The 26,282-nt window shown below is 40.4% G+C and overlaps 1 protein-coding gene across 1 annotated transcript in view; it reads left to right on the plus strand.

Annotated features, from left to right (window-relative positions):
• The window catches only part of LOC125453816 (uncharacterized), a 79,266-nt gene extending 53,530 nt beyond the window's left edge, over nucleotides 1-25,736 (plus strand). The window contains exons 5-6 of the mRNA XM_059647650.1: nucleotides 9,370-9,482; nucleotides 25,720-25,736. Coding sequence (XP_059503633.1) covers nucleotides 9,370-9,482; nucleotides 25,720-25,736 — 130 coding nt within the window. The remainder of the gene's footprint in view (nucleotides 1-9,369; nucleotides 9,483-25,719) is intronic.
• The last annotated feature ends 546 nt before the right edge of the window (nucleotides 25,737-26,282 follow it).

Raw genomic sequence — 26,282 nt, forward strand, 5'->3', positions numbered from 1 at the left:
TGTTTGGTATTTGTCACAGAAATCAATCTGTGATGAATGTTAACAGAAAATCTAAACAAATATGCATGAAGCTTATTATAGCTTATTTTGTAAATCTAAAAATATTTCTTGAGGTAATGATATGTCAGTTTATTTATGTTACAGACCATTGTTAAATTTGGATTGTGGATAAATTTGTTACCAATTAACTGAATTTACATTAAATTAAATTAGGTTTCACAGGATGGTTCATGATTGAAAAGCCCCTTTGACCCATTTAATTTCATCCTTTGAGAATGCTAAATCTACTGTTTCCACATTATAGTATTTAGTTTTTATGAATAAATCTGGAATGCTAGCCTTCACCTCTATTACCAGGACCCTGTTCAAGCTGTTGACCATTCTCTAGTATGACACATTTCCTGGTATTCTGCTTTGTGTGCACCTAAAAATTTATAACTTGAGCTTTCTTATTTTGCAGTCCTGCATTTCTGAAAGTATTGCAATGAATTATTTTCTGTGTTTCATTAAATTCATCTTAAGGTGTTTTATATTATTCCTTTTATTTGTCTGAATTGTGTGAGAACAGAATCAGCATGACACAGTCAATTGACAATACTGTAATTAAGGCAAAGATGTCGGGTGAATTTCCACGTACCTTTTCTAGTTCCTCTGCGATAACCTTGGTGGAAGAACTGTATGACTTATGCTGTTTCAAAGGGATTGCATGGGTTTTCCACGGTTTTACATGAATGGGCAAGACGATCCTTACGGAAATTTGTTTTTATTAAGTGCAATGTGGACAGTCAGTGCACAACCCACAATCTGAACGTAAAAATTTCCATTGTAGAAATAGTTTAAATACTTCTCAAGATCTCCTCTGGAATGTCTCCTCCCAGTTTATGTATACATTTTTCATACCTGATTTCTTTAGCACTGAGAATAAAGCTGTATCTCTTCTCTACATTGTTTACATACAAATGCCGGGAACTAGAACTAAAGAACATAAGGCCCAACTTTTAATGTGAGCAGTGAGGCAGCAGCTGTCACCTTGTATGCAGTTGCTCAGACTCCTTTTGTGATGTTGTAAGTAAAAATTTCCACTTAATCAATGTTGTTTTAGTTTGGAACCCAATACAGGGAAATTGTGTCAACAGTGTGCAAGACAGGTTGAAGGTTTCACTTTAAATAGATGGGGATCAAGAGCCAGGATTCTTTCCAGAATTATAATAGAGATCAAGGAAATGGCAGAGCAATTAAACTCTCACTTTGGTTCTTTTTCACAGAAGAAAACACAAACAAATTCCTAGAAGTGACAGGGAAACAAGGATACATTGAGAAGGAAGAATTGGACTAAATTGGTAACTGTAAAATAAAGTACTCAAGAAATTAATGGGACTGGAAGCTGATAGATCCCCAGCACATAATAATTTACATTGCCAGGAACTAAAAGGCTGTACAGGAACAGCAGTAGGCCATTCAGCCATTCAATATGATTTGCCATTCAGTTAGTTCATAGTTGGGCTGCTAATCATCAACTCCATATCCCTGCCTTATCCACATAAATCTTGATTTCCTCACAGTTTAAAAATCTATCTATTGTAGACTTGAATATATTTAACCATCCAGCCCCAGCAGTGCATTGCGGTAATGAACTCCACAGATTCACCACCCTCTGGGAGAAGAAATTTATCCTCATTTCTGTCTTAAATGGGTGACTCCTTACTCCTTATTCTTAGATTATGCTCTTCACTCTGCCCCCAGGGGTAAACAATCTTTCCACTTCTACCCTGTCAAGTCTCCAATGAAACTTGCATGTTTCAATAAAGTATCCACTCAGTCTCCTAAACTCCAAATGCATAGATCCAACCTACTCACCCTCTCCTCATAAGACAGACCCTGCATACATGGGATCAACCTTCTCTGGACTGCCTCCAATGCCAGTATATCTTTCCTTAGATAAAGCTAGTATTCGAGCTGTCTTCTGACAAGTGCCTTGTATAGTTTTAGTAAAACCTTCCTACTATTATTCTCCATCCTGTTTGAAATAAAGGCTAACATTCCACTTGATTCCCTATTATCCTCTGAACTTGGATGCTAGTTTTTTTGTGATTCATGGATGAGAACTCCCAAATCCTTCTCTTCTGCAGCTACTCATCATCCTGACTTGGAAATATATTGTCATTTCTTCACTATCGCTGAGCCAAAATCATGGAATTCCCTCCGTAATGGCATTGTGGGTCTATCTCCAGCACACGGACTGCCGTGGGTGAAAAAGACAGCTCACTACCTCCTTCTCAAAAACAACTGGAAATGGGCAATAAATGCTGGCCAGCCAGTGATGCTCATGTCCCATAAGTGAATAAACAAAAATTAAGTTTAAGAATACAAATGATTAATGAACTGTCTTTCTTTCTGCCCTCATTATCTCCTGAATTATTTTCCATCCCATTGTATAGCTATTAGGGGATGTCCTTGAAATATGGCCTTTGTAATGGCTATAAAGTCATACCCATCAATCTGTATTTGTGTTGCTAATTCATTTATTTTGTTCTGAGTAGCATGCACACTTGAGTAAAGAGAGATTAATTTTGTTTTTTGCCATTTTTCCTCCTTTTGATCCTTATTACTGCTGTTTTCAATGCTTGTATACTATGTTCCTTACTGTACCACTCCTGGGTATTGTTATCCAAATGCTTACCCCATAATTTTACCATATCCTTTTTGCTTTGTAAGCCTACATTAACCCTCTCCCAAACTTTCCCCTCTTTGCTGTAATTAGCTCAAAACCTCTATAGCCCTAGTTTTTCAATCCTGTATGTTGCAAGTCAAGCCTGTCTCACCAAAACAGCTCCCTTCTACCCCAGTACTGTACCAGTACTCCATGCACTGAAACCAATTTTACCCACATCATCTTTGAGTTACATATTTAGCTCCTTGACTTTATTTACCCAATGTCACTTTGTCCAATGCTTAGGTAGTAATTCAGAGACTATTTCATTGGTTTTCTGCTTTATAATTTAATTAAGCTATTAAAAATCTTTCAGCAGATTCTCCATTTTAGTCCTATGCAAACTGTTGGTACCAATGTAGATTGTTGGGTCCTTCCCCTCCTTTTGTAAATTCTTCCTCAAGGAGATGCCATTTGCCTTCGTAATGGACAGGCAACACAGCCTTTGGGGATCCTGCTACAGAGAACAGTACCTATAGCCTTAATTATACTGTCCCTAACCACTGTTACATTCCTATTTCTTCCCTGTCTTGAATGGCTCTCTGTGCCAAAGCTCTGTGATCAGTTTGCTCATTTTCCATGCAAGTCGCCACCTCCTGACCCTGGTGATAGATCAATTTTGAAAGAGATAGCCATAGAAATAGTGAATGTGTTTGTTGTCATCTTCCAAAATTAGGTATATTCTGGAACAGGATCAGCAGATTGGAATGTGGCAAATGTAACTCTTTGTCAAGGGTTCATCAAAAATTTATGAAAAAGGTGGGGAAGAGAGAAAGCAGAGAAGTACTGACCAGTTAGCCTAATAATATAACATCTGTAGTATGTTCATTGCTAGTGTCTATTGTAAAGCATGTGATGAGGACATATAGAAAATATCAACAGGATTAGACAAAGTCAACAAGGCTTTATGGAAGGGAAATTACATTTGACAAACTCAAGTTACGTTTCTTTTTAGGATTGCACCAGTAAAGTAGTTAAAGAAGAACCAGTGGATGTAGTGTATTTTGGATTTTCAGAAAGCTTTGTTAGCATCCCACATAAGACATTATTTGCAAGTTTGCAAAAACAGGATTGGGGGTAATATACCAGTATGGATAAAGATTTGGTTAGCAGATAGGAAACAGAAGAAATGAATGTGTCCTTTATTTTGCAGTATAATGTGGCGTACCTCAGAGATCAGCTTTCATTATGTAAACTAATCATTTAGATGAGGAAATCAAATGTATTTTTTCCAAGAGTGCACTTGTCTCAAAACTAGGAAGAATTGTGAGTAATGAGGAAGTAAAGAGACCTCTAGGTAATTTAGATAAATTGAGTGATTGGATACATACATGGCAAATGCAATATAGCATTGTGAAGATATTCATCTCAGTATGAAAAACAGAATGGCAGAGTGGTTATTTAAAAGGTGATAGATTAGGAAATGTTTATACAGAAGTGGATCTGAATGTCCTTGTAGAAATCACTGAAATCAAGCTGGTGCGTGCTTGTAGCCTTCATTATAAAATAATTTGAGCATAGAAACAAGGATGTCTTATTGCAGCTGTACATGGCTTTGATGAGACCACCCCAGAGTATTATATGTAGTTTTAGTTTCTTTACCTAAGAAAAATATTCATTTGTAATGGAGGGAGTACACAAGAGTTCACCAGACTGATTCCTGGAAAGGCAGATTTGTCTTATGAGGAGTGATTGGTTTGATGAGGGCTGTATTCATTGGAGTTCAGAAGAATGAGAAGTAACCTCATTAATCTGTAAAAGGACTGGACAGACTGAATGCAAGGACTATTATTCTCCTGCTTGGGACTCTAGAACAAGGGTCCATTGTTTCAATATATGGGATAGACCATTTAGGATTGAGATGAGAAGAGAATGTAAACCTGTGGAATATTCTACTACATAGATTTGTGGAGGCTGTATCACTGAATATATTTAAGAAATAAATAGATTCCTAAACTATAAAGGGATCAAGGGTTATGGGAAGAGTACAGGTGTATGACATTGAGATATAGGATCAGATGTGATCTTATTGAATGGCAAAGCAGGCTCAGTGCGCCAAGTTCATACCTGCTCCTATTTTCTATGTTTCTGTATTTCATAAAGCCACCCCTGGGGAGTAAAGCGGGTGTTAATATTTGGGTGGATGTGATCACAGTTATCCATTATAGGCAGTTGATGGCGAGTAGCAATTTTCTGATAGTTTATTGGGTTTGTTAAGCAACAGTTTCAATATGATATGTCAGTTAATTAGTCTAAGGAAGTACACTACCTTGAGTGATAAGAAAGGCTAGTCTGGAATCTGCCCTGTAGAATGGAGTAGCGGTAGAAGTGGTCTTGAAATGGTGTTTAACAAAGTGTGGAGCTGGATGAACACAGCAGGCCAAGCAGCATCTCAGGAGTACAAAAGCTGACGTTTCGGGCCTAGACCCTACATCAGAAAAGGGGGATGGGGAGAGGATTCTGAAATAAATTGGGAGAGACGGGGAGGCGGACTGAAGATGGATAGAGGAGAAGATAGGTGGAGAGGAGAGTAAGGGTGGGGTGATGGGAAGGGGATAGGTCAGTCTGGGGAGGACGGACATATCAAGGTCAGGAGCCCTTAACAACTTCTCTTTTGATTCCTCCCACTTCCTACAGACAAAGGGGGTGGCCATGGGTACCCGCATGGGCCCAAGCTATGCCTGCCTCTTTGTAGGTGATGTGGAACAGTCCCTCTTTCGCACCTACACTGGCCCTAAACCCCACCTCTTCCTCCGTTACATTGATGACTATCGGCGCCGCCTCATGCTCCCAAGAGGAGCTCAAACAGTTCATCCATTTCACCAATACCTTCCACCCCAACCTTAAGTTCACCTGGACCATCTCCAACATGTCCCTCACCTTCTTGAACCTTTCTGTCTCCATCTCAGGCAACCACCTACAAACTGATGTCCATTTCAAGCCCACTGACTCCCACAGCTACCTGCAATACACCTTCTCCCACCCACCTTCCTGCAAAAATTCCATCCCCTATTCCCAATTCCTTCGCCTCCACCGCATCTGCTCCCAGCATGAGGCATTCGACTCCTGTACATCCCAGATGTCCTCGTCCTTCAAGGACTGCAACTTTCCCCTGCTGCAGTGGTCGAGAACGCCCTTGACCGTGTCTCCCACATTTCTCGCACCTCATCCCTCACACCCCGTCCCCGCAATAACCGCCAAAAGAGAATCCCCCTACTCCTCCCATACCACATCACCAACCTCTGGATACAAAGCATCATCCTCCGACACTTCTGCCATCTACAATCCGACCCCACCAATAAAGGCATTTTTCCAACCCATCCTTGTCTGCCTTCCAGAGAGACCACTCTCTCCGCGACTCCCATGTCTGCTGCACACTCCCCTCCAACCACACCACACCCGGCACTTTTCCCTGCAACCGCAGGAAGTGCTACACCTGCCTCCACACCTCCTCCGTCAGCCCCATCCCAGGCCCCTAAATGACTTTACACATCAAGCAGATGTTCACCTGCACATCAGCCAATGTGGTATACTGCATCCGCTGTACCCAGTCTGGCATCCTCTACATTGGGGAAACCCAGCGGAGGCTTGGGGACTGCTTTGCAGAACACCTACGCTTGGTTCGCAATAAACAACTGCACCTCCCAGTCGCGAACCATTTCAGCCTCCCCCTCCCATTCCTGAGATGACATGTCCATCCTGGGCCTCCTGCAGTGCCATAATGATGCCACCCATAGGTTGCAGGAACAGCAACTCCCATTCTGCTTGGGAATCCTGCAGCCCAATGGTATCAATGTGGATTTCACCAGCTTCAAAATCTCCCCTGCCCCCACTGCACCCCAAAATCAGCCCAGCTCGTCCCTGCCTGCCTAACCTGTTCTTCCTCTTACCTATCCCCTCCTTCCACCTCAAGCCGCACCTCCATTTCCTACCTACCAACCTCATCCTGCCCCCTTGACCTGTCCGTCCTCCACGGACTGACCTATCCCCTCCCCACCTATACTCTTCTCTCCACCTATCTTCTCCTCTATCCATCTTCGGTCTGCCTCCCTGTCTCTCCCTATTTATTTATTTTAGAATCTTCTCCCCATCCCCCTTTTCTGATGAAGGGCCTGGGCTCGAAACGTCAGCTGTTGTACTCCTAAGATGCTGCTTGGCCTGCTGTGTTCATCCAGCTCCACACTTTGTTATCTCAGATTCTCCAGCATCTGCAGTTCCCATTATCTCTTGAAATGGTGTTTGTTTGTTTTTCCCTTGGAATGAATTAGGGGAACTCCTGGTCTTCTCCCAGGAAGATCCTGGCTCATTTTCCTGGACCCTGCCACTTGTACCCATCGCTCCCCACCTGTCCCTGTTGATATACATCATAATGGCCACCTATGCGCTGTCACCTTCCAGTCTAAACTCTTTCAGCCAATGGCCATGGGCAACTAATCATGATGCCAGGATGACTGTTGTTCCCTTGCCCACCTCCATTTGAATGTTAGCCTTTTTTCTTCTAAGAACTAATTGTCTTTCTTTGAAAATATTGTGGAGTAATAAGGTAGTGTGGCACTTGATAAATATTTTGTTCATGCCTGAGGGAAACTAGTTACTCGTGTAACACAGTTAAATGAGATTTCATACTACACAGGAAGTACTGTTTAAAGGGCACCGCAATTCCAACAGACATTAAACAGTCACCTGTTGAAATTTTTGACCAGAGTATTTTGTGGTTGCAGTGGGTTCTTGAAGCTGGAGGACCAATTAGATCCATTCCAATTTAAAGGAGCAGCCAACTATATTACAGAGAACAGGGAGGGTGTTTCAACATGGAAATGCCGTCACAGTAGCTGGTCTTGAAAACTTAAATATAACATGGAAAAAGTAGAGAGGCTATCACTTTTGGGAGGTGTGTTCACAGTGGAAGGAATACTCTCTTTGGCATTATCTTTGGAGCAGTTATATCAAAACAGGGTGGACCTGACAACCTGCCTTCCTGCCACATTAGAAAGTTGGAGCTCATCTGGAAAATCCCAGTTCGCCTCTTTTAGCTGTTGTTAATAAGGTTCTTCTTAATAAGCTTTAATTGGCTGCTTGCTTTCTAGGTATAAGCAACCTTGTCAATGCCATGAATGTAACTCCTGTAAAATGCCAGTGCTGGGAAATGGTGTCATTCTCAACCTTTGGAGGACCTGAAAACCTTGCACATGCAGACTGCAAAACAAGGACTTATGAACAACCAGTATTAGTTATACTTAAAATATTTTTAGAATGTTAAATAGAAAGCAAACTAAAGATTGGAGTGGAAACAAAAATTGCTGTAAAAGCTGAGCAGGTCTGACAGCATCTGTGGAGAGAAATCAGAGTTAACATTGTGATTCCAATGACTCTTCTTCAGAGCTAATGGTAGCTAGGAATAAAGTTGGTTTTAATGCAGAAGATGGGGTCGGGAGTGGGTAGAGGGTGGTAAAGAGTAAACGATAAAATCATAGAACCCCTACACTATGGAAAAAGGCTGTTTGGCCCAACAAGTCCATACTGATCCTCGGAACATCCTGCCCAGACCCATCCCACTATACTGCACATCCCTGCACAGTATGGGCAATTTAACACGTTCAGTCCACCAAACCGTGGGAGGAAACCAGACCACCCAGGGGAAACCCATGCAGACACAGGGAAATGTGCAAACTCCACACAGTTGCCTGAGGTGGAATTGAACCCTGTTCTCTGGTACTGTAAGGCAGCAGTGCTAACCACTGAGCCACCATGCCACCCCTCTGTGGCATGGGTGCAGATAAAACCCAAGGAGAGAGAAGAGCAAAGAAGAATGAAAATTTTTCACCACAGAGCCTGCTAGACCTGCTGAACTTTTCCAGCAATTCCTGATTTTGTTTCTGATTTCCAGCATCCACAGTTCTTTCAGTTTTCGTTAAAAATTGGAGAACATACATGACACTGAGAGAGATTTAAAACTGAAAACAGGAAGGAAACTGTTAAGCTATTTTAAATTTCATTTTTCTCAAAAAGTTCCATTTTTCACTTTTCTACTTTGGGAATGAGGCTGTACAATTGTAAAACATGTCAAGACAGCATTCATCGCTTATTAAACTATTAAAAACAAAATCAGTTACTCATTTTATCTGTCTTTAAAGTGAAAATAATGTATAATCAGGCTAAGTTTATACCATCACTGTGATTTTTGTGTGGATTCTATCAGCAAAAACTGCAACAATGCATCTTGTGCAGAAATAGTACATCACCAACAATGGTGCTCAAACTTCTGCATTTTATTTGCGCATGTGCAGATACCAGAAATCATTGTAAGTTTTGTTCAGTGCTAAAAAAGAATCAATAGCTTTGCCATTGTCAACATAAAAAGATTAAGACTATTCAATTACTTAAACAATGTTTAAGTTCTGAGTTGTTAAGGCTACATTTGATAAATTGCCATTTTTAGCTATGAAACAGTAAAATAAACAAATGCAGTTTATATGTAAAGTGAATAATTATATTTCTTTCTTGTTTTATTATCCCAGAATCTCTTTAAACAGTAGGTCACCTATAAATTTTGAGAGATTGAAAAGAAATTGGTTACCTGCTTCCTCCTTCAAAATATACATTTGCTACTAGTGTAGAGTACAGTAGTATTTGACACTGTGTAATCCACTTTACAATAGGAATGGAATGTTTCTGGAGAATCGATCCACATTCACAATGAGGACAAGCCATTGCAAAGCTCACATTTCGGACACCTGTACAAAGCAGTCCTACTATATGCAGGAAATGACAGGTAGTAATTTTTAAAAATATGCCAATAAACACATTTTGCCTATTGTAAAAATACTTTAGTTTATTGCCAAAAATGTGTTTTATAAATGCTTTATAGTTATACTAGAAAACTATGAATCAAAGTAAGTTCTATTTTCTTTGGTTTTCTAAAAGTGATTTACTTTAGCACCACTCTTATTGACGAGCTTATTAAAGATTACAGAGTGGTAAGAAGCAATATATCTCCCATTGTCTCAAAAAGATTATCAAGATGTATAATATTTTACAAAAAGAAAATTGCATATGGTAGACATTGCATGTATAATTTCTTTTTCTTCCTCATTCCTTGCCCCATGCACAATGAATGTTACATTACTCCAGCTTCACCATTAATTTTGACTTATCTGTTTGTGTAGTCTGTGACTAGGTAGATTGGTTTATGTTTGTTTTGTAATGATCCTTTTACATGTATCACTAGTTTCTGTTCCATTAAATTCTATTATTGGTGTCAAAGATTCTGATGAACCATGATTTGTGAACTTGCTGTTCACAAAATGGTCATAACTTGTTAGATTGTAAAGGTGGTCTTACATTTTTCATAAAGAATATCTTGATTGCCATCAGTGATAAAGGCCATGGCAAATTAACATGTAGAGATTGAATCAACATTGCAAGAATGCCTTGAATGAAGGAAATTCTGGTTCAGGATGATGAAACAACAAAGGTAAGTGAACAAACAGGGTTTGTACTATTTCCTGAAGCATTGGGCACATCTCCATATAAGATTAGTGATTACATAATTGAATGTATAATGTAAACCTTTGGTTGAAGACACTGACATGATTTTTCACACCATGGGCATAAATCATTTTGGAACAAAGCTTTCTGGTTGTGATGTGTTCCTTCTTTGAAGTTTTGAAATCCTTCTGCTGATGGTTCTGATGCTTCTTTGTGGATGAGAAAGAAATTCCATGATATTGACACAACGGTGAAGAGCTGTGACTTATATCCATTTTAAAATGACTTTTGGTCTGAATCAATAATTGTTCTAATCACTTGACCGCAGGGTCAAATTCTAAGATTCTTGACTCACGAGCTAGTATAAAAACCTATCAACATCTATCCTGTCAAGCTCTGTAAGAATTTCATAAATTTCAATAAGATCACGTATCATTCTCTCAAACTTTACAGAATATGGGCTCAATTTCTTCACCTTCTCCCCTTAGACAATCCAGCCATCCCAAGTATTAGTCTGCTGAACGTCTGTTACACTCCCTTGACAGCAAATAAATCCTTTCTTTGATAAGGAGATAAAAAATGTCCAAAGTACACCAGCTGTGGTCTCACCAAGGCTGCATACAACTGCAGCAGGACAACGTTAAATCCGTACAAAAATCCCATCTTTTATGAAATCTAACGTCTTGAATTAATATCTTAAAGTAAGCATGAATAGCATTAAGGCCAGGCGTTTAAAGGAAGAAAGGCTGTTGTCTTAAAACTCAGTTGACAGTTTGTCCATCCATCTTCTCAAAAGTTAAACATTGCATGGAAGGATGCAGGGGTAAGGGACAATGAGTACACTGAACGTATAAAAAAGATGTGTGAGGAAGGTAAAAAGTATTAAAAATGTAGAAGGCCACCATCTTGGCCCATAGTGAGTCCACATTAGGGAGAGACTTCAATAATGTTTTAGCATTGGAGTAGAAGGTATGAGGTAACTGAATAACACATTTTCATCTTACACGTTATGAACCTGGCAACTGAATTTAGACAGTCTGGAATAATGTACAGGAAAGGAAAAAGTGATTGTGGACAAAGTAGTGGAGAAATGGATAGGCAACAGAATAGGGACACTGGCTGATTTCCTCAGCGATGAAAGAAGTTGGAGGTGTGGGTTTGCTAAGAGGTCAGGGAAGTATGTGAAAATATGATCATTGTTGTAACTAATACAGCAGCAGGATGTACCAATAATAATGGTATTTATGAAAAAGATCATGCAGTAATTAATAAGATGCTTCACAAAACCTTAGCAGAACACCCAGGTTGTAAACTAAAATTTGCCTTGACGTGGGAAATCCATGAGATGACATCATGACCTGTGGGTGAGGGCTACATAGTACATCTGGTGACATAGTATATTACGAAAGAGAAGGACATAGAGTGTGGATAGCAAAACATTGTTAAATCTGTGGGAAGTAAGGGAGGAATTACAAGATCCCTTGCAGAAATATTTGCATCAACTATAATTATGGATTTAGTCGTTAGTGGATTCAGCCATGATTTATTGATATCACGAGGAGAAACTCACAGGCAACTTTATGGCGCATGTTGATGATTTTCTGTGAGTGATTCTGCTGAATGTGTGCAATGTGTGATGAATAAAGTAAGAAAAATGTTCCGATTGGTAGTCAAGCTTCTTTTACTCTTTAGGATTAGATATCGAGCAGAGCAGGTCAGGAGTGATTAGATTAGATTCTATTGTCACGTGCACCTGAGACCAGGGATACAGTGAAAAGTGCAGAGTCACCACTCTTTGGCATCATCTCAGAATTTTAAGTCAGTTATGACAAAATAGTAATTTTACAAAATTGCAATCAGACTTTCAGGGTGCATTCTGTAAGGTTAATTAGTACTGATTATACGTTTATAGAATCAGACCAAATAGTAAAGAGTGAAACACAATGCATTTCACATCCATATATTTTGGACAGTTATGTGAAGTAGCTTATGGCAGAACTATTGACTGAGTGTGGACAAATCGATAGTGACACACTGGTTAGAACTAACTATCCCATGGACAAGTGTCAAAGGTCAAGAACTGAAATGCCAAAAGGGACCATGAATAGAAATATGCCACCATTATTGAGAGAGCAGAGAAAGCAATTAGCAAATACAGACATTACTAAGGTAAGATCTGTGGATTGGCAAAAGGAGGTAACGACATTGTAGGACAGAAAACATAATATGATTTATGATTGTGGACCTCACAGTGAACAAAGCCAAACCAATACATCACAGATTTGCAAAAGGAGCTGATATCATAGCAAGGGGAGAGCTGTAGGAGCAGTCTAGAATGAGTTGGGTTGGAAGTTGGGTGGAGATTGTAGCTTATATACAACAAGGACAATGGAACTGGCTAGGAATACTGACCAGGAGCAGAAGCTTATAATCAAGGTGTTTTAGTATATATTAATACATTAGAAGATAAGTTGATAAAGAATGACAAATAATAAGAATCGGAAAGCTGAAAAGAATTTATTGTATATACAGAAATGCCAGAGAGAGGCAGCTGGGCCTATCACAGTAATGGATAAACACTGAAAAGGTTATTTATGTGTGGTATATACGAGGCTAAAGATAGACTAGTGTCTCGGGGTTTCGAAGAGAAATTGGTGATCAAAATATGAGAGTCAATTCCCCTGTGGGGTAAAGTATAAGACTGAAGATGTTCTCAACTCTTTGTTTTAGCAACGTATTCCGGGGAATGGAAATGGATGGGTATAAAAGCTGCATTTTTATAACGAGAAAAATTAAAGGAAAGTCTTTAAGTTACGTAAAGATGGCGACATCAAAGTGAAATAGCGGATATTAAATAAGTATGTTTATGTTTTGAAAAATGGATCAGAATGTATTTGCAAGTTAGGTGTGTTGAACTGAAACCAGATTACATTTAGTTGTTAGTGGATTCAACCATATTTTATTGATCTCAAAAGGAGAAACTCACAGGCATCTTTATGATGCATGTTGATAATTTTCTGGTAATTCTTCTAAATTTGTGCTATTTGTGATGAATAAAATAAGAAAGATGTCTAGATATGTAGTTAGGTTTCTTTTACTATATAAGAGTAAATATCGAGCAGAGCAAGTCAGGACGGATGAGATTAGATTTTATTGTCACATGTACCTGAGACCAGGGATACAGTGAAAAGTGCAGAGTCACTACTCTCTGGCGCCATCCTGAACTTTAAGTCAAAAGCAGAAAATAAGAAACAATACAAAAGAAATGGCCAGGTTCTGGCTGGACCAGTAGGGTCATAGAGACTGGAGGCAGTTACGGATTTGAAGAGTGTTGAGGTCACTGGAGGAAGTTAGAGATAAAGAGTTGTAAAGCTTGGAAGTTCCACTGTTAAGGAAGTTTGTAGGGGCTTGAAGATGTTGCAGATGATTAGTGTTGTCAGGACTGAAGGAGGTAACAGAATTAAAGAGGGCTGAAGGAGTTTATAGAGATTGAGACGGTTATAGTTCTGACCAAAGTCACTGAGACATAGTGATTCAGTGACAGGAGAAGATTACACAGGGAGGGATGGTTGTTGGAGCAGCAGGACTTTATGAAGTTCGGGAGGTTTGAAGATGCTGGAGCAGTTTAGAGACATGGAGAATTGTAGGAGCTGGGAGACATGAGAGATGAGGGTTGTAGTGGATTCAGGAGTTTACAGAAATAGGAGTTTGAGGAATATACAGAGGGAGGCAGGTTTTTGATATTCCAAGTTGTTAGAGGTTTGGAGTACTGTACAGACTGGGGAGTCTTCAAAATTAGGGAGGGATACAACAGTATGAAGAGGTTCCAGAAGTGTCGAAAGATACTGACTTGGATATTTTGGCCCTGTGCTGCGAAGGGTCATCAGAATGAGTTGATCTTTTTGAAATGTACAGATCCTTAGGGGAATGGACAGGGTGGATACTGAAGGGATGCTTCCATTCCCTTGTAGGGGAGACAAACAAAGACACTCTATTTGAAAAAGAGGCCTCCCATGGAAGATGGAGAAGGGGTGAGTTATTTTTATCAATGACTCAAACCTCCTTCAAGTTTTGTTTCTTGCAGCTCATAAGTATTTGGCGAGAGAATATGGAACAGGCTCATTTGGGACTGCAGGAAGTAACAGATGAAGGCCAGTTTATATGGTCTGGAGGTGGTTGCAGAGAAAGAAGATGTTCAGCAGCTGGAAGAGTTACAGTGAGGGTCTAGGGTAGGGACTGGAAAACCTGACAGGCTCACTAAATGAGGGGCAGATAGAGTTATGGAATCATACATCATGGAAACAGACTCTTTTGATCCAACTGGTCCATACCAACATAATCCCAAACTAAATTAGTCCCATCTGCCTGCTCCTGGCCCAAACTTTTCCTAATCATATACCCATCCAAATGTCTTTTAAACATTGTAATTGTATCTACATCGACCACATCCTCAGGAAGTTCATTCCACATGTGAACCACCCTCTGTGTAAAATATTTTCCTGTTATATCTTTTTTATATCTCTCTCCTGTCACCCTAAAAATATACCCCATAGTTTTGAAATTCCTAATCTTGGAGAAAAGACAACCACCTTCAACTTTATCTATACCTCTCATTATTTTATAAACTTGTATCGGGTCATCTCTCAACCTCCTACACGCCAGTGGAAAAAATGTCCCAGCCCATCCAGCCTTTCCTTATAACTCAAACCTTCCATACCTGGCAACATCCTGGTAAATCTCTTCTGAACCCTCTCCAGCTTGATAATATCCAGTGACTCCAGTGACTTTTGAAAGATCATGACCAAAGCCTCTGCTATTTCCTCAGCCACCTCCCTCAGGGAAAGCCCCAGATGATTGGAAAATTGCTGTTGTAACTCCCTTGTTTAAGAAAGGATCAAGGCAAAAGATGGAAAATTATAGGCCGATTAGTCTAACCTCAGTTGTTGGTAAAATTCTAGAATCCATTGTCAAGGATGAGATTTCTAAATTCCTGGAAGTGCAGGGTCAGATTAAAACAGGTCAGCATGGTTTTAGTAAGGGGAGGTCATGCTTGACAAACCTGTTAGGATTCTTTGAAGAGGTAACAAGTATGTGTTAGACCAGGGAAACCCAGTAGATATTATCTATCTCGACTTCCAAAAGGCCTTTGATACAGTGCCTCACGGGAGGCTGCTGAGCAAGGTGAGGGCCCATGGTGTTCGAGGTGAGCTACTGGCTTGGATTGAGGATTGGCTGTCTGATAGAAGGCAGAGAGTTGGGATAAAAGGCTCTTTTTCAGAATGGCAACCGGTGACAAGTGGTGTCCCGCAGGGTTCAGTGTTGGGGCCACAGCTGTTTACCTTATATATTAATGATCTGGATGAAGGGACTGGGGGCATTCTGGCGAAGTTTGTCCATGATACGAAGATAGGTGGACAGGCAGGTAGTACTGAGGAGGTGGGGAAGCAGCAGAAAGCTTTACAGTTTAGGAGAGTGGTCCAGGAAATGTCTGATGAAATTCAATGTGAGTAAATGTGAGGTTTTGCACTTTGGGAAAAAAGAATACAGGCATGGACTATTTTCTAAATGGTGAGAAAATTCGCACATCAGAAGTGCAAAGGGATCTGGGAGTGTTGTTCCAGGATTCTCTAAAGGTTAACTTGCAGGTAGAGTCTGTAATTAAGAAAGTGAATGTAATGTTGTCGTTCATCTCAAGAGGGTTGGAATATAAAAGCAGCGATGTGCTTCTGAGGCTTTATAAGGCTCTAGTTAGGCCCCATTTAGAATATTGTGTCCAATTTTGGGCCCCACACCTCAGGAAGGACATATTAGCCCTGGAGCATGTCCAGCGGAGATTCACACGGATGATCCCTGGAATGGTAGGTTTAATGTATGATGAATGGCTAAGGATCCTGGGACTGTACTCATTAGAGTTTAGAAGGTTGAGGGGAGATCTAATAGAAACTTACAAGATAATGTATGGTTTAGAAGGGGTGGACGCTAGGAAGTTGTTTCCGTTAGGCAGGGAGACGAGGACCCGTGGGCCTTAAATTAGAGGTGGTAAATTCAAAACTGAAATGAGACGACATTTCTTCAGTGGTTGGCTTGTGGAATTCATTGCTGCAGAATGCAGTGGAGGCCGGGACGTTGGATGCCTTCAAGGCAGAGATCGACAAATTCTTGATCTCAGAAGGAATCAAGGGCTACAGGGAGAGTGCAGGGAAGTGGTGTTGAAATGCCCATCAGCCATGATTTAAATGGCGGAGTGGACTTGATGGGCCAAATGGCCTTACTTCCACTCCTATGTCTTATGGTCTTATGGTCTTATGGTCTATATCTGGGTGACCAGAACTGGACACAGTATTCCAGAAGAGGACTCACCAATGTCCTGTACAACCTCAACATAATATCTTAACTGCTATACTCAAAGGACTGAGCAACGAAGGCAAGCATGCCAAAAGCCTTTTTAACCATCCTGTCCATGTGTGATGCAAACTTTAAAGAATTATGTACCTGCGCCCCTAGGTCCCTCTATTCTACAACACTACCCAAAGCCTACTATTAATTGTATAAGCCCTACCGTTGTTTATAGTACCAAAATGCAATACCTTGCATTTATCCAGATTGAACTCCATCTGTCATTTTGCAGGCTATAGACCCATTTGACCAAGATCCCTGCGTAATCTTAGAAACTGTTCTTCATTGTCTACAAGGCCACCAATTTTGGTGTCATCCACAAATTTACCAACCATGCTTTCTATATTCTCATCCATTTATATAAATAACAAACAAAAGAGGATCCAGAATCAATCCCTGTGGAACACTTTCGGAAACAGGTCTTCAGGCCAAAAAGCAACCCTCTATCATTATTCTCTGACCCCTGCCATTAAGCCAATTATGCATCCAGTTGGCACGGTCACCCTGAATCCCATGACACTCAACTTTACTAATTAGTCTGCCATGCGGAACCTTGTCAAAAGCTTTACTAAAATCCAAATAAACAATGCCTACTGCTCTGCCATCGTCCACCTTTTCGGTAACTTCCTCAACAAACTCAATCAAGTTTGTGAGACACGATTTTCCTTGCACAAAACCATCCTGACTATTCCTAATCAATTTTTGCCTGTCTAAATGTCCAATAATCCTATCTTTTATAATCAGTTCCAATAATTTGCCCACAACTGATGTCAGACTGACAGGTCTATAGCTCCCTGGTTTCTCATTACAAAGTTTCTTAAACAAAGGTACAGCATTAACCACCCTCCAGTCATCAGGCACCTCACCTGTAGTTATAGATGATGCAAATATTTCTGCAAGGGGTCTTTTAATTTCCTCCCTTACTTCCCAGAATATTTTGGGATACATTAGATCAGATCCTGAAGGTTTATCCACCTTTATATCCCTTAGGACCTCTCAAACTTCCTCTTCTGTAATGTGAACTGATTTTAATGCATGAAATTTTATTTCTGTGCATCTTCGAGATTCCATTACTTTCTCCACAGTAAAAACTGATGTGAAATATTCATTTAGTCTCTCTCCTATCTCCTGGGGTTCAACACAAAGATGACATCCTTGATCTTTAAGAGGCCCACCCTCTCTCTAGTCACCCTTTTGCTCTTAATATATTCGTAGAATCTCTTTGGATTATCCTTAGCCTTATCTGTCATGCTACCTCATATCCCTGTTTGTCTTCCTGATTTCTCCCTTAAGAATGTGCCTACACTCTTTATATTGATTAAAGATTCATTTGAACCAAGCTGTATATATCTACAAACAGGATTCTCTTTTATTCTTGACTAGCACCTCAATATCTTTATTCATACATTATTCCTTAACTTACCACTCTTATCCTTCACTCCAACAGGAACAAAATGCCCCTGAACTCTCGTCATCGCACTCTTGTACGCCCCCAACTTGTTGGACGTCCTTCTACCTGCAAACAGTCTACTCCAAGTCTACTCCACTCAACTTTTGAAAGTTCTTGTCTAAGACCAGTAAAATTTGCCTTATTGCAGTTAAAGGCTTTCGCTTTTATGGAAGGCTTATCCTATTCTATTACCATTTCGAAACTAATAGAATTCTGATCACTAGACCGAAAGTGTTCCCCCACTTCTACTTTGGTCACCTGCCCTGCCTTATTACCCAAAAGAAGGTCTAGTTTTGCTACTTTTCTAGTGGGGCAACCACATGTTAATAAAGAAAGTTTTCTTGAGCACATTTGAGAAATTCTTCACCATCCAAACCTTTAACATTATGGTAACCCCAGTTGATGGAAAATTAAAATCCCCCATTATTACAACCTTATTATGCTTATATATATCTGAGACCTCTCTAGAGGGCTGTTTCTCAATTTCAGTCTTACTATTTGGAGGGCCTGTAGTACAATCCCATCGAAGTGATCTTTCCTTTCTTATTTGTAATTTCTACGCATACATTTTCACTGGACAATTTTTCAGAAATAACTTTCCAAGTTGCAGCAGTAATGTATTCCTTAATCAAAAATGCAACCACACCCCCCATCCTTTCTTGCATTCTTTTCTACCCTTCCTGTAACAACTAAAAGCAAGAAGATTGAACTGCCCATCTTGTCCATCTCTCAGCCAAGTTTCTGTAATAGCTATAATATCCCGATCCCGTGTTCTTAAACATGCCCTGAGCTCATCAGCCTTACTTGTAAGACTCCTTACATTGAAATAAATGCAACTTAGTTCTTCAGAGTTACTTCATACTCTGACTCTCTCTTGTCTTTCTTTTGTAATTGATATGCTTTCCTCACATTCATAACTTACCCATCAATCACTCCATTTACACTGCTGCTTAAAATTCCTCCAGTTGCCTTCTCTATCCTGGCAAGTTTAGGTTAAACCCATCCTTTTTGAACATAAAATAGAATCCCTACTGTGTGGAAGCAGGCTATTAGGCCTATTACTGATCCTCTAAAGAGCATCCCACCCAGACACACCCTGCTGCCGTGTAACCCTGCATTCCCCATGGCTAACCAACCGAGCCTACACATCCCTTGACACTATCGGCAATTGTACCATGGCCAAACCACCAAACCTACACATCTTTGGACCATGGGAGGAAACCAAAGCACCCGGAGGAAAACCACGCAGACACGGGGAGAATGTGCGAACTCCTCAGACGGTCACCCAAGGCTGGGATTGAACCTGGGTCCCTGGTGCTGTGAAGCAATAGTGCTAAATATGGAGCCACTGTGCTGCCTTTTCTATCCCAAAAGACATTCCAATCATCCAAAAACCTGAATCCCAAAACAGTATACCAGCTCTTCAGCCTTGAATTATCTTCTTTAAACTTTTGTTCCTTCACTTGTTTGAGTTTGGCATTTGGAATTAACTATATAAGATAACTCTATGGCACAGGGCACTAGATAACAGGAAGATCCCAAGCTTCTTGCCCGCCATTTAGTCACTGAGCTGATGTCACTTAGTCTGCTGCTAAACCCCACGTATGAAGTGCATGAGGTTTCCCAGATCTTGCTGCTCAGGCCCCAGTGTACTCATCTCTCAACTAGTCGGAGAGATACCATTGGACAGAATTTACACTGTTACAGATTTTAGACAAGCGCAATGTCCTAGCAGAGGTCTTAAAAGTGTTAACTCAAGAAGGTAACAGAGATAGAGAAGGTTGTGCTTTTGATGGAGTTCCAGCAATCAGGAGGCTTCAAGGTGCTGGACAGTTGTAGTGAAGAGGAGCACACAAGGATAGGGAGGGCTTTAGGCACTCAAGGATGTTCCAGAATTGGGAGGGTTGGAGGTAACGAAGGAGGGTTTGATAGATAGGCAGTGTTCTGGGGTCTGATAAATGAAACAGTAACAGGGAGCACTGTAGGAGCTTGTGCAGATTACACAGGTAGGGAGGGTCCTCGGGACTGAAGGAGGTGATGGAGATGGGAATGTTACATAGAAAAGAGAGGCAGGTGTAGGCCATTTGGCCCAACAATCCTGTGCCACCATTCAGTATGATCACAAATGGCCATCCAAATGATTACCCAGTTCCCACTTTCTCCTGAAACTGATGCTGTCGTGGCTACAGGAATTTGCAGTGTTACTGAGGGTTAGAGAAACTGAAGGATGTTGCAGAGAGAGATAGAGAGGGCTGTGGTGTCTGGTTGAGTTTAAAAGGATAAAGAGAGTTGTTCGGCCTGGAGAAGATTACAGAGATAGGTAGAATTGTAGAGACTATAACAGGTGACAAATATAGAGAGGGTTATAAGGATGAGAGGACTTTGCAGAGAAACAGAGGTATGTGGTTGGAGTTGGGGTTGGGGTACAGTGATTAGAGGATTATAGGGATTGGTGTAGGTTGTGGAAATAAATATCAGTCATGTCTGGAGGAGGTTATAGAGATATGATGCGATTTATGAACTGGAGAAGGTTGTAGATGTAAAAGGATGTAATCACTTGAGGAGATTACATGTATCGGGAGAGTAATAAAGAAAGAAGTTTACAGAGGTGGAGTGTGTTTTAGAGATGAGAGGAGCTCACAGAGATTGTGACAGTTGGAGAGACTAAATGTGACAGGAAGGGTAACTGAAACTGAGCAGGATGCAGAAATTTTCAGTGATGGATGAAGGTTAAATAGGTAATGAGGGTTGTAGGGGCTTGCCAAAGTTACAAAAAATGAGAGATTTTTGAAGTCTGGAAGAGTTTAGACAGGTAGGGATGGCTCAAGGGACGAGAGAATTTTGCATATGTATGGATGATTGTAGGGGCTGAGAGAGAATACACAGATAGGGAGGTAACAAAGTGTGGAGCTGGATGAACACAGCAGGCCAAGCAGCATCTTAGGAGCACAAAAGTTGATGTTTCAGGCCTAGACCCATCTGCAGATTCCATGATCACAGACAGAGAGGGTTGTATTGGTAGGAGAGATAGGGAGAAGGTTCTGCTGATGTGGTCCGTTTGAGCGACTGGAGAATGTTGTATGGACTAGATGAGGTTACAGACAGGAGGATTATAGGGACTGAGTACCAGAGGACTGGAGGATTGCAAATGTTGTGCCCTTGTTCAAGAAGGGCAGTAGGGATGACCTGTAATTATAGACCTGTGAACGTTACATCTGTTGTAGGAAAAATTTTGGAAAGGATTATAAGAGAAAGGATTTATAATCATCTAGCAAGCAATAATTTGATTGGAGATAGTCAGCATGGATTCGTCAAGGGCAGGTCGTGTCTCACAAACCTAATTGAGTTTTTTGAGAGGGTGGCCAAGCATGTGGATGAAGGTAGGGCAGTTGACGTGGTGTACATGGACTTCAGTAAAGCCTTTGATAAGGTTCCACATGGTAGGCTATTGGAGAAAGTACAAAGGCATGGGATTGAGGGAGATTTAGCAGTTTGGATTAGAAACCGACTTTCTGTAAGAAGGCAACAAGTGGTGGTTGATGGAAAATATTCAGACTGGAGTCCAGTTACTAGTGGTGTGCCTCAAGGATCTGTTTTGGGACCACTGCTGTTTGTCATTTTTATAAATTACTTGGACGCAGGCATTGGTGGATGGGTTATTAAGTTTGCAGATGACACTAAAGTCAGTGGAGTGGTGTACAGTGTGGAAGAATGTTGCAGTTTGCTGAGAGACTTGGATAAACTGCAGAATTGGGCCGAAAGGTGGCAAATGGCGTTTAATACGGATAAATGTGAGGTGATTCAGTTTGGGAGGAATAATAGGAAGGCAGAATACTGGGTCAATGAAAAGATTCTCGGTAGTGTAGATGTGTAGAGGGATCTTGATGGCCATGTACATAGATCTCTGAAAGTTGCCACCCAGCTTGATAGTGCTGTTAAGAAGGCTTATGGTGTTTTAGGTCTTATTGGTAGAGGGGTTGAGTTCCAGAGCCGTGATGTCATGCTGCAACTGTACAAAATGCTAGTGCGGCCTCATTTGGAATAATACGTGCAGTTCTGGTCGCCCCATTACAGGAAGGATGTGGAAGCAATGGAGAGGGTGCAGAGGCGATTTACCAGGATGTTGCCTGGTCTGGAGCGCAGGCCCTATGAAGAAAGGCTGAGGGACTTGGGTCTGTTCTCATTGGAGAGAAGGAGGCGGAGAGGGGATTTAATAGAGACATACAAGATGATCAGAGGATTAGATAGGGTGGACAGTGAGAGTCTTTTTCCGAGGATGATGACTTCAGCTTGTACAAGGGGGCATAGCTACAAATTGAGGGGTGATAGATTTAAGACAGATGTTAGAGGCAGGTTCTTTACTCAGAGAGTGGTAAGGGCGTGGAACGCCCTGCCTGCTAATGTAGTTAACTCAGCCACATTAGGGGCATTTAAACAGGCCTTGGATAAGCATATGGATAATGATGGGATAGTGTAGGGGGAGGGGCTTAGGTTAGTTCACAGGTCGGCGCAACATCGAGGGCCGAAGGGCCTGTTCTGCGCTGTATTGTTCTATGTTCTGTGAATAAGATTGCAAGACATTGGGAGGATTGTAGAGTTGGGAAGCAGTTACCGAGACAATCTACTGTAGGGAGGGTAGAGGTCACACCAATCGTGAGGGTTGTAGAGACTTGATGATGTTATTGAGATAGAGACTGAGGAGGTTACAGTCAAAAGGAGGTTTGTCCGAGCTTGATGAGGTGTAGGCTCTGGAGGTGGTAGCAGTGATATTGAAAGTTATACTCATGGAGAGGACTCCATGGATGTAAAAATGTTATAGTCATATGATCTTTGCAAGGACTAGAAAAGGTTACGTGGACAAGAATTGTTTTAGGGACTGTGCAATTTTACAGAGTCAGCGAGGGCAGTAGGGACAAATCAAAGTTGAAAGCGGGGGACAACAGGAAGATACAATAATGCAGAGCATTGTCAAGATTTGACAAGGTCACAAAGTGCATGAGGGTTGTAGGAACAGGACAAGGATGCAGCCATAAGGTGTGGTGTAGGGACTGGACAAAGTTAAATTAAAACTGTGTATTAGAGGGACAGGAGGAGGTTATGGCAGTAGGGAGGCCTGTGGACGTTGCAGGTGATTGCAGAGATAGGAATGGTTCTAGTGGTTAGATGAGATTATAGAGATAGGAAGGTTAGCACTGAATGAAAGGGCGTACACTTTCAGGAACGATAGTAGTGACTCGAGGAAGTTTGAGATAGTGAGAACTAGAGCAATGAGAGAAGGTCACAAACAGAGAAGATCATTAAGACTAGGTGAGATTACAGACAGAGGGAAGGTTAGAGTAGCTTCAGAAGGTCACACAAATAGGTGGTTTGCAGGCAGAGGAAGCAGTAGCGTCTGGAGGACTTGAAACAAATAGGGAGGCCTGTATGGACGGTAGGAGGGTACAGAGATAGTGAGGTGCTTTCACCTTTGATTAACAATCTTACCTGTCAGCTGCATCCCAATAAATAGAATCAGATCTTCCCCAGAATTGGATCCTGCATCCAAGATCAAAATAGACAAATTAAGACTTTTGGTCAGTTGAACTGATCTGTATATTCAGACTAGAGCTGATGCTAGTTATGATGTATTAGAACTGAGTATCATGTTAAAACATGCTCCCATTGAGGAGACTTTGAGAATGCGTAAAACATAAAGGAAGTTGAATTCAGAGAAATGCACACTCAGGTTTCCAGCCTTGGGTGATCCAGAAAATATGAAGTTAGTAAGCTTTAGTGATGCTTCACATGCCACTCTTCAGGTGGGTATTCTGATATGGCAGGGTTTACTGTGTTCAGAGTGAGCAAGAATAATAACTACTGTCTATCGGCCTGGGAAGCTTAAGAAATTAGAAACAATTCTTGAATGCAATTTAGCATTTAAAACATTGACACTAATGTAGGAATAGATATAGGATTGTACTTGTCTGATGTTTGAAAGGAAATGCTGTACAAGGGGAAATCTGAGGAAAAGTATGCCTGCAGAGTAACGTGGATAATCATTCCCTTTGGGACACTTTATCTAACACAGGATGCTGCAAAGAAAACGAATTGGCCTTGCTACTATGAAAGAAATGTTGGAAAGAAAATAAAACCGGTTGACACATGTTGTAAATTGTCAGATAGTCTATGAAGAGAAATACCTGCCCCAAGAAATTAATAAATGTTCACAAATATTGACATTTTAGAAGAATATAAAAAATTAATTTATTATTGAACATTTTTATCTTTGAAGACTTTTCCCCAGGGCAGGACTGACTGCCACGAGGGGTCATAGTTTTAAGATGTTAGGAGGAAGGTATAGAGGAGACATCAGAGGGAGGTTCTTCACCCAGAGAGTTGTGGGCGCAAGAATAGTTTACTGGCGGTAGTCGTGGAAGCGGAGTCATTAGTGACATTTAAGCGACTGCTGGACATGCACATGGACAGCAGTGAATTGAGGGGAATGTAGGTTAGGCTATTTTATTTTTGGATTAAGATTATTCCATAGCACAACATCGTGGGACAAAGGGCCTGTACTCTGCTGTACTTTTCTATGTTCTATGAAAGAAGGGGTAAAATGGAAGTTTAATTATATGCAACATATAAAATATGAAAAGAAGTATTTTCATTGGTTTTGCTTAAGGATTGTTTCTATATTTAAAAATATGTTTAGAAAAAATATTTGTGAAAGAAGTATACCTTTTGATACAGTGAGTAATCAAGGTTAGGAAAGAAAATTGTGATGACTGTTAAATCATCGGAAGGTATCCTTTTAGTGCAGTCGTGGTGTTCCTACAAATGGACCAATAGGCCTGGGTTAAAGTTCCACCTGCTTCAATGGTGTGTTTTAACTGGGTTGATTAAAAATACCAAAAATACCAATAGTTTAATTAGTCGTACAGATGATTTGGTGGTTATTTAAATTTTAAAAAATACACTAGATATTCTGCCCCAGGTGGGCAAGTACTTATATAATTCGTGTTACCGGGGATTTGGTACTGGGCCAGTTTAAAAAAAAATGTCCAGACACTCCTTGGCAATGTTTGTTCTGAAATCTGGTTACTGAAGAAGGGTCACTGAACCTGAAATGTTAACTCTGCTTTCTCTCCACAGATGCTACCTGCTGAGTTTCTTCAGCAATTTCTGTTTTTATTTCTGATTACTGAAGGTTCTTTCCTTTAGATAAATAGACAAAATTAATTACAAACAATTACAAATATCAAGATTATCATAAGTACAGATAAGAAAAAGGAAACTATTGGGAAGAATGTCACAATATGTCTCTGTGGCTCAAACCCTCTTGTCCCAGCCATTTCATGATGTGTCTGAGCAGGTTGATTTAAAAAATAATACTTTGGAAACATCTATACAAATTTTTTTTAAAAATTGTATTCAATATTTTTACAATTATCTCAAAAGTGTTAACATTTTTGTTATATACTTCTCCAGTTGCATCTCATTTACCACGTTAACGTGATTCTTTTAGTTTATAATACATCATAATAAAATCTTTCTTTATATACTATTTGTTTGAGTTACAGTAAGACAGATTAGAAATGAATATTTAGACAGGAGTATATTCAGAGTAAAAAACAGTCAAAAGAATACTTGAATTTAAAAAATATTACAGGTACATTTCATTTTTCTTTCAGAACAGATTGCATCACCAAATAGTGAACGGAAGAGGTTAACCAAACCAGAGTCAAAAAGGTCTTCTGAGAAACAGCAGAAAATGGATGTTAAAAAACAGTATATTGCATCCAAGATGAGTGGTAATTATTAGCAACAGGTTACTTAAAGTACTTCTTTTACCAATCAGTACTTCATTTGCTCATCTCCTTGCTATACTGGATACTTAGTGTTTATAAAACCTTTTTTCTTGGGCAGTCCCTTGAGACTAAGTTTGACTTCTTTCATCTCTAAAGTTGGAGGTCGTAAAGTGACTAAACAGTTCAATACCAGATCCATACACGCTACCACAGGTGGTCAGGTGGTCTTTGAACAACCTTGGGATGGGTTGGGATGCTCAGGTTTTGCATGTTCCCTACATTATTTTCATTAGCCTCCATTCAGCCTGTCAGAGACAAGATGGTAAGCATCTTCATGGACATTTCTTTTCCATTTTGTGTGATCTTGGGCAAAATGTCCCAATGTGCTTTGGGGATGTTGTAATTTTTTGGGAGACATGGAAAATGGCCTTGAAGTTTTTCTCTGTTCTCC

The sequence above is a fragment of the Stegostoma tigrinum genome, chromosome 7 (genome assembly GCF_030684315.1).
Source record: "Stegostoma tigrinum isolate sSteTig4 chromosome 7, sSteTig4.hap1, whole genome shotgun sequence".
Classification (NCBI taxonomy): domain Eukaryota; kingdom Metazoa; phylum Chordata; class Chondrichthyes; order Orectolobiformes; family Stegostomatidae; genus Stegostoma; species Stegostoma tigrinum.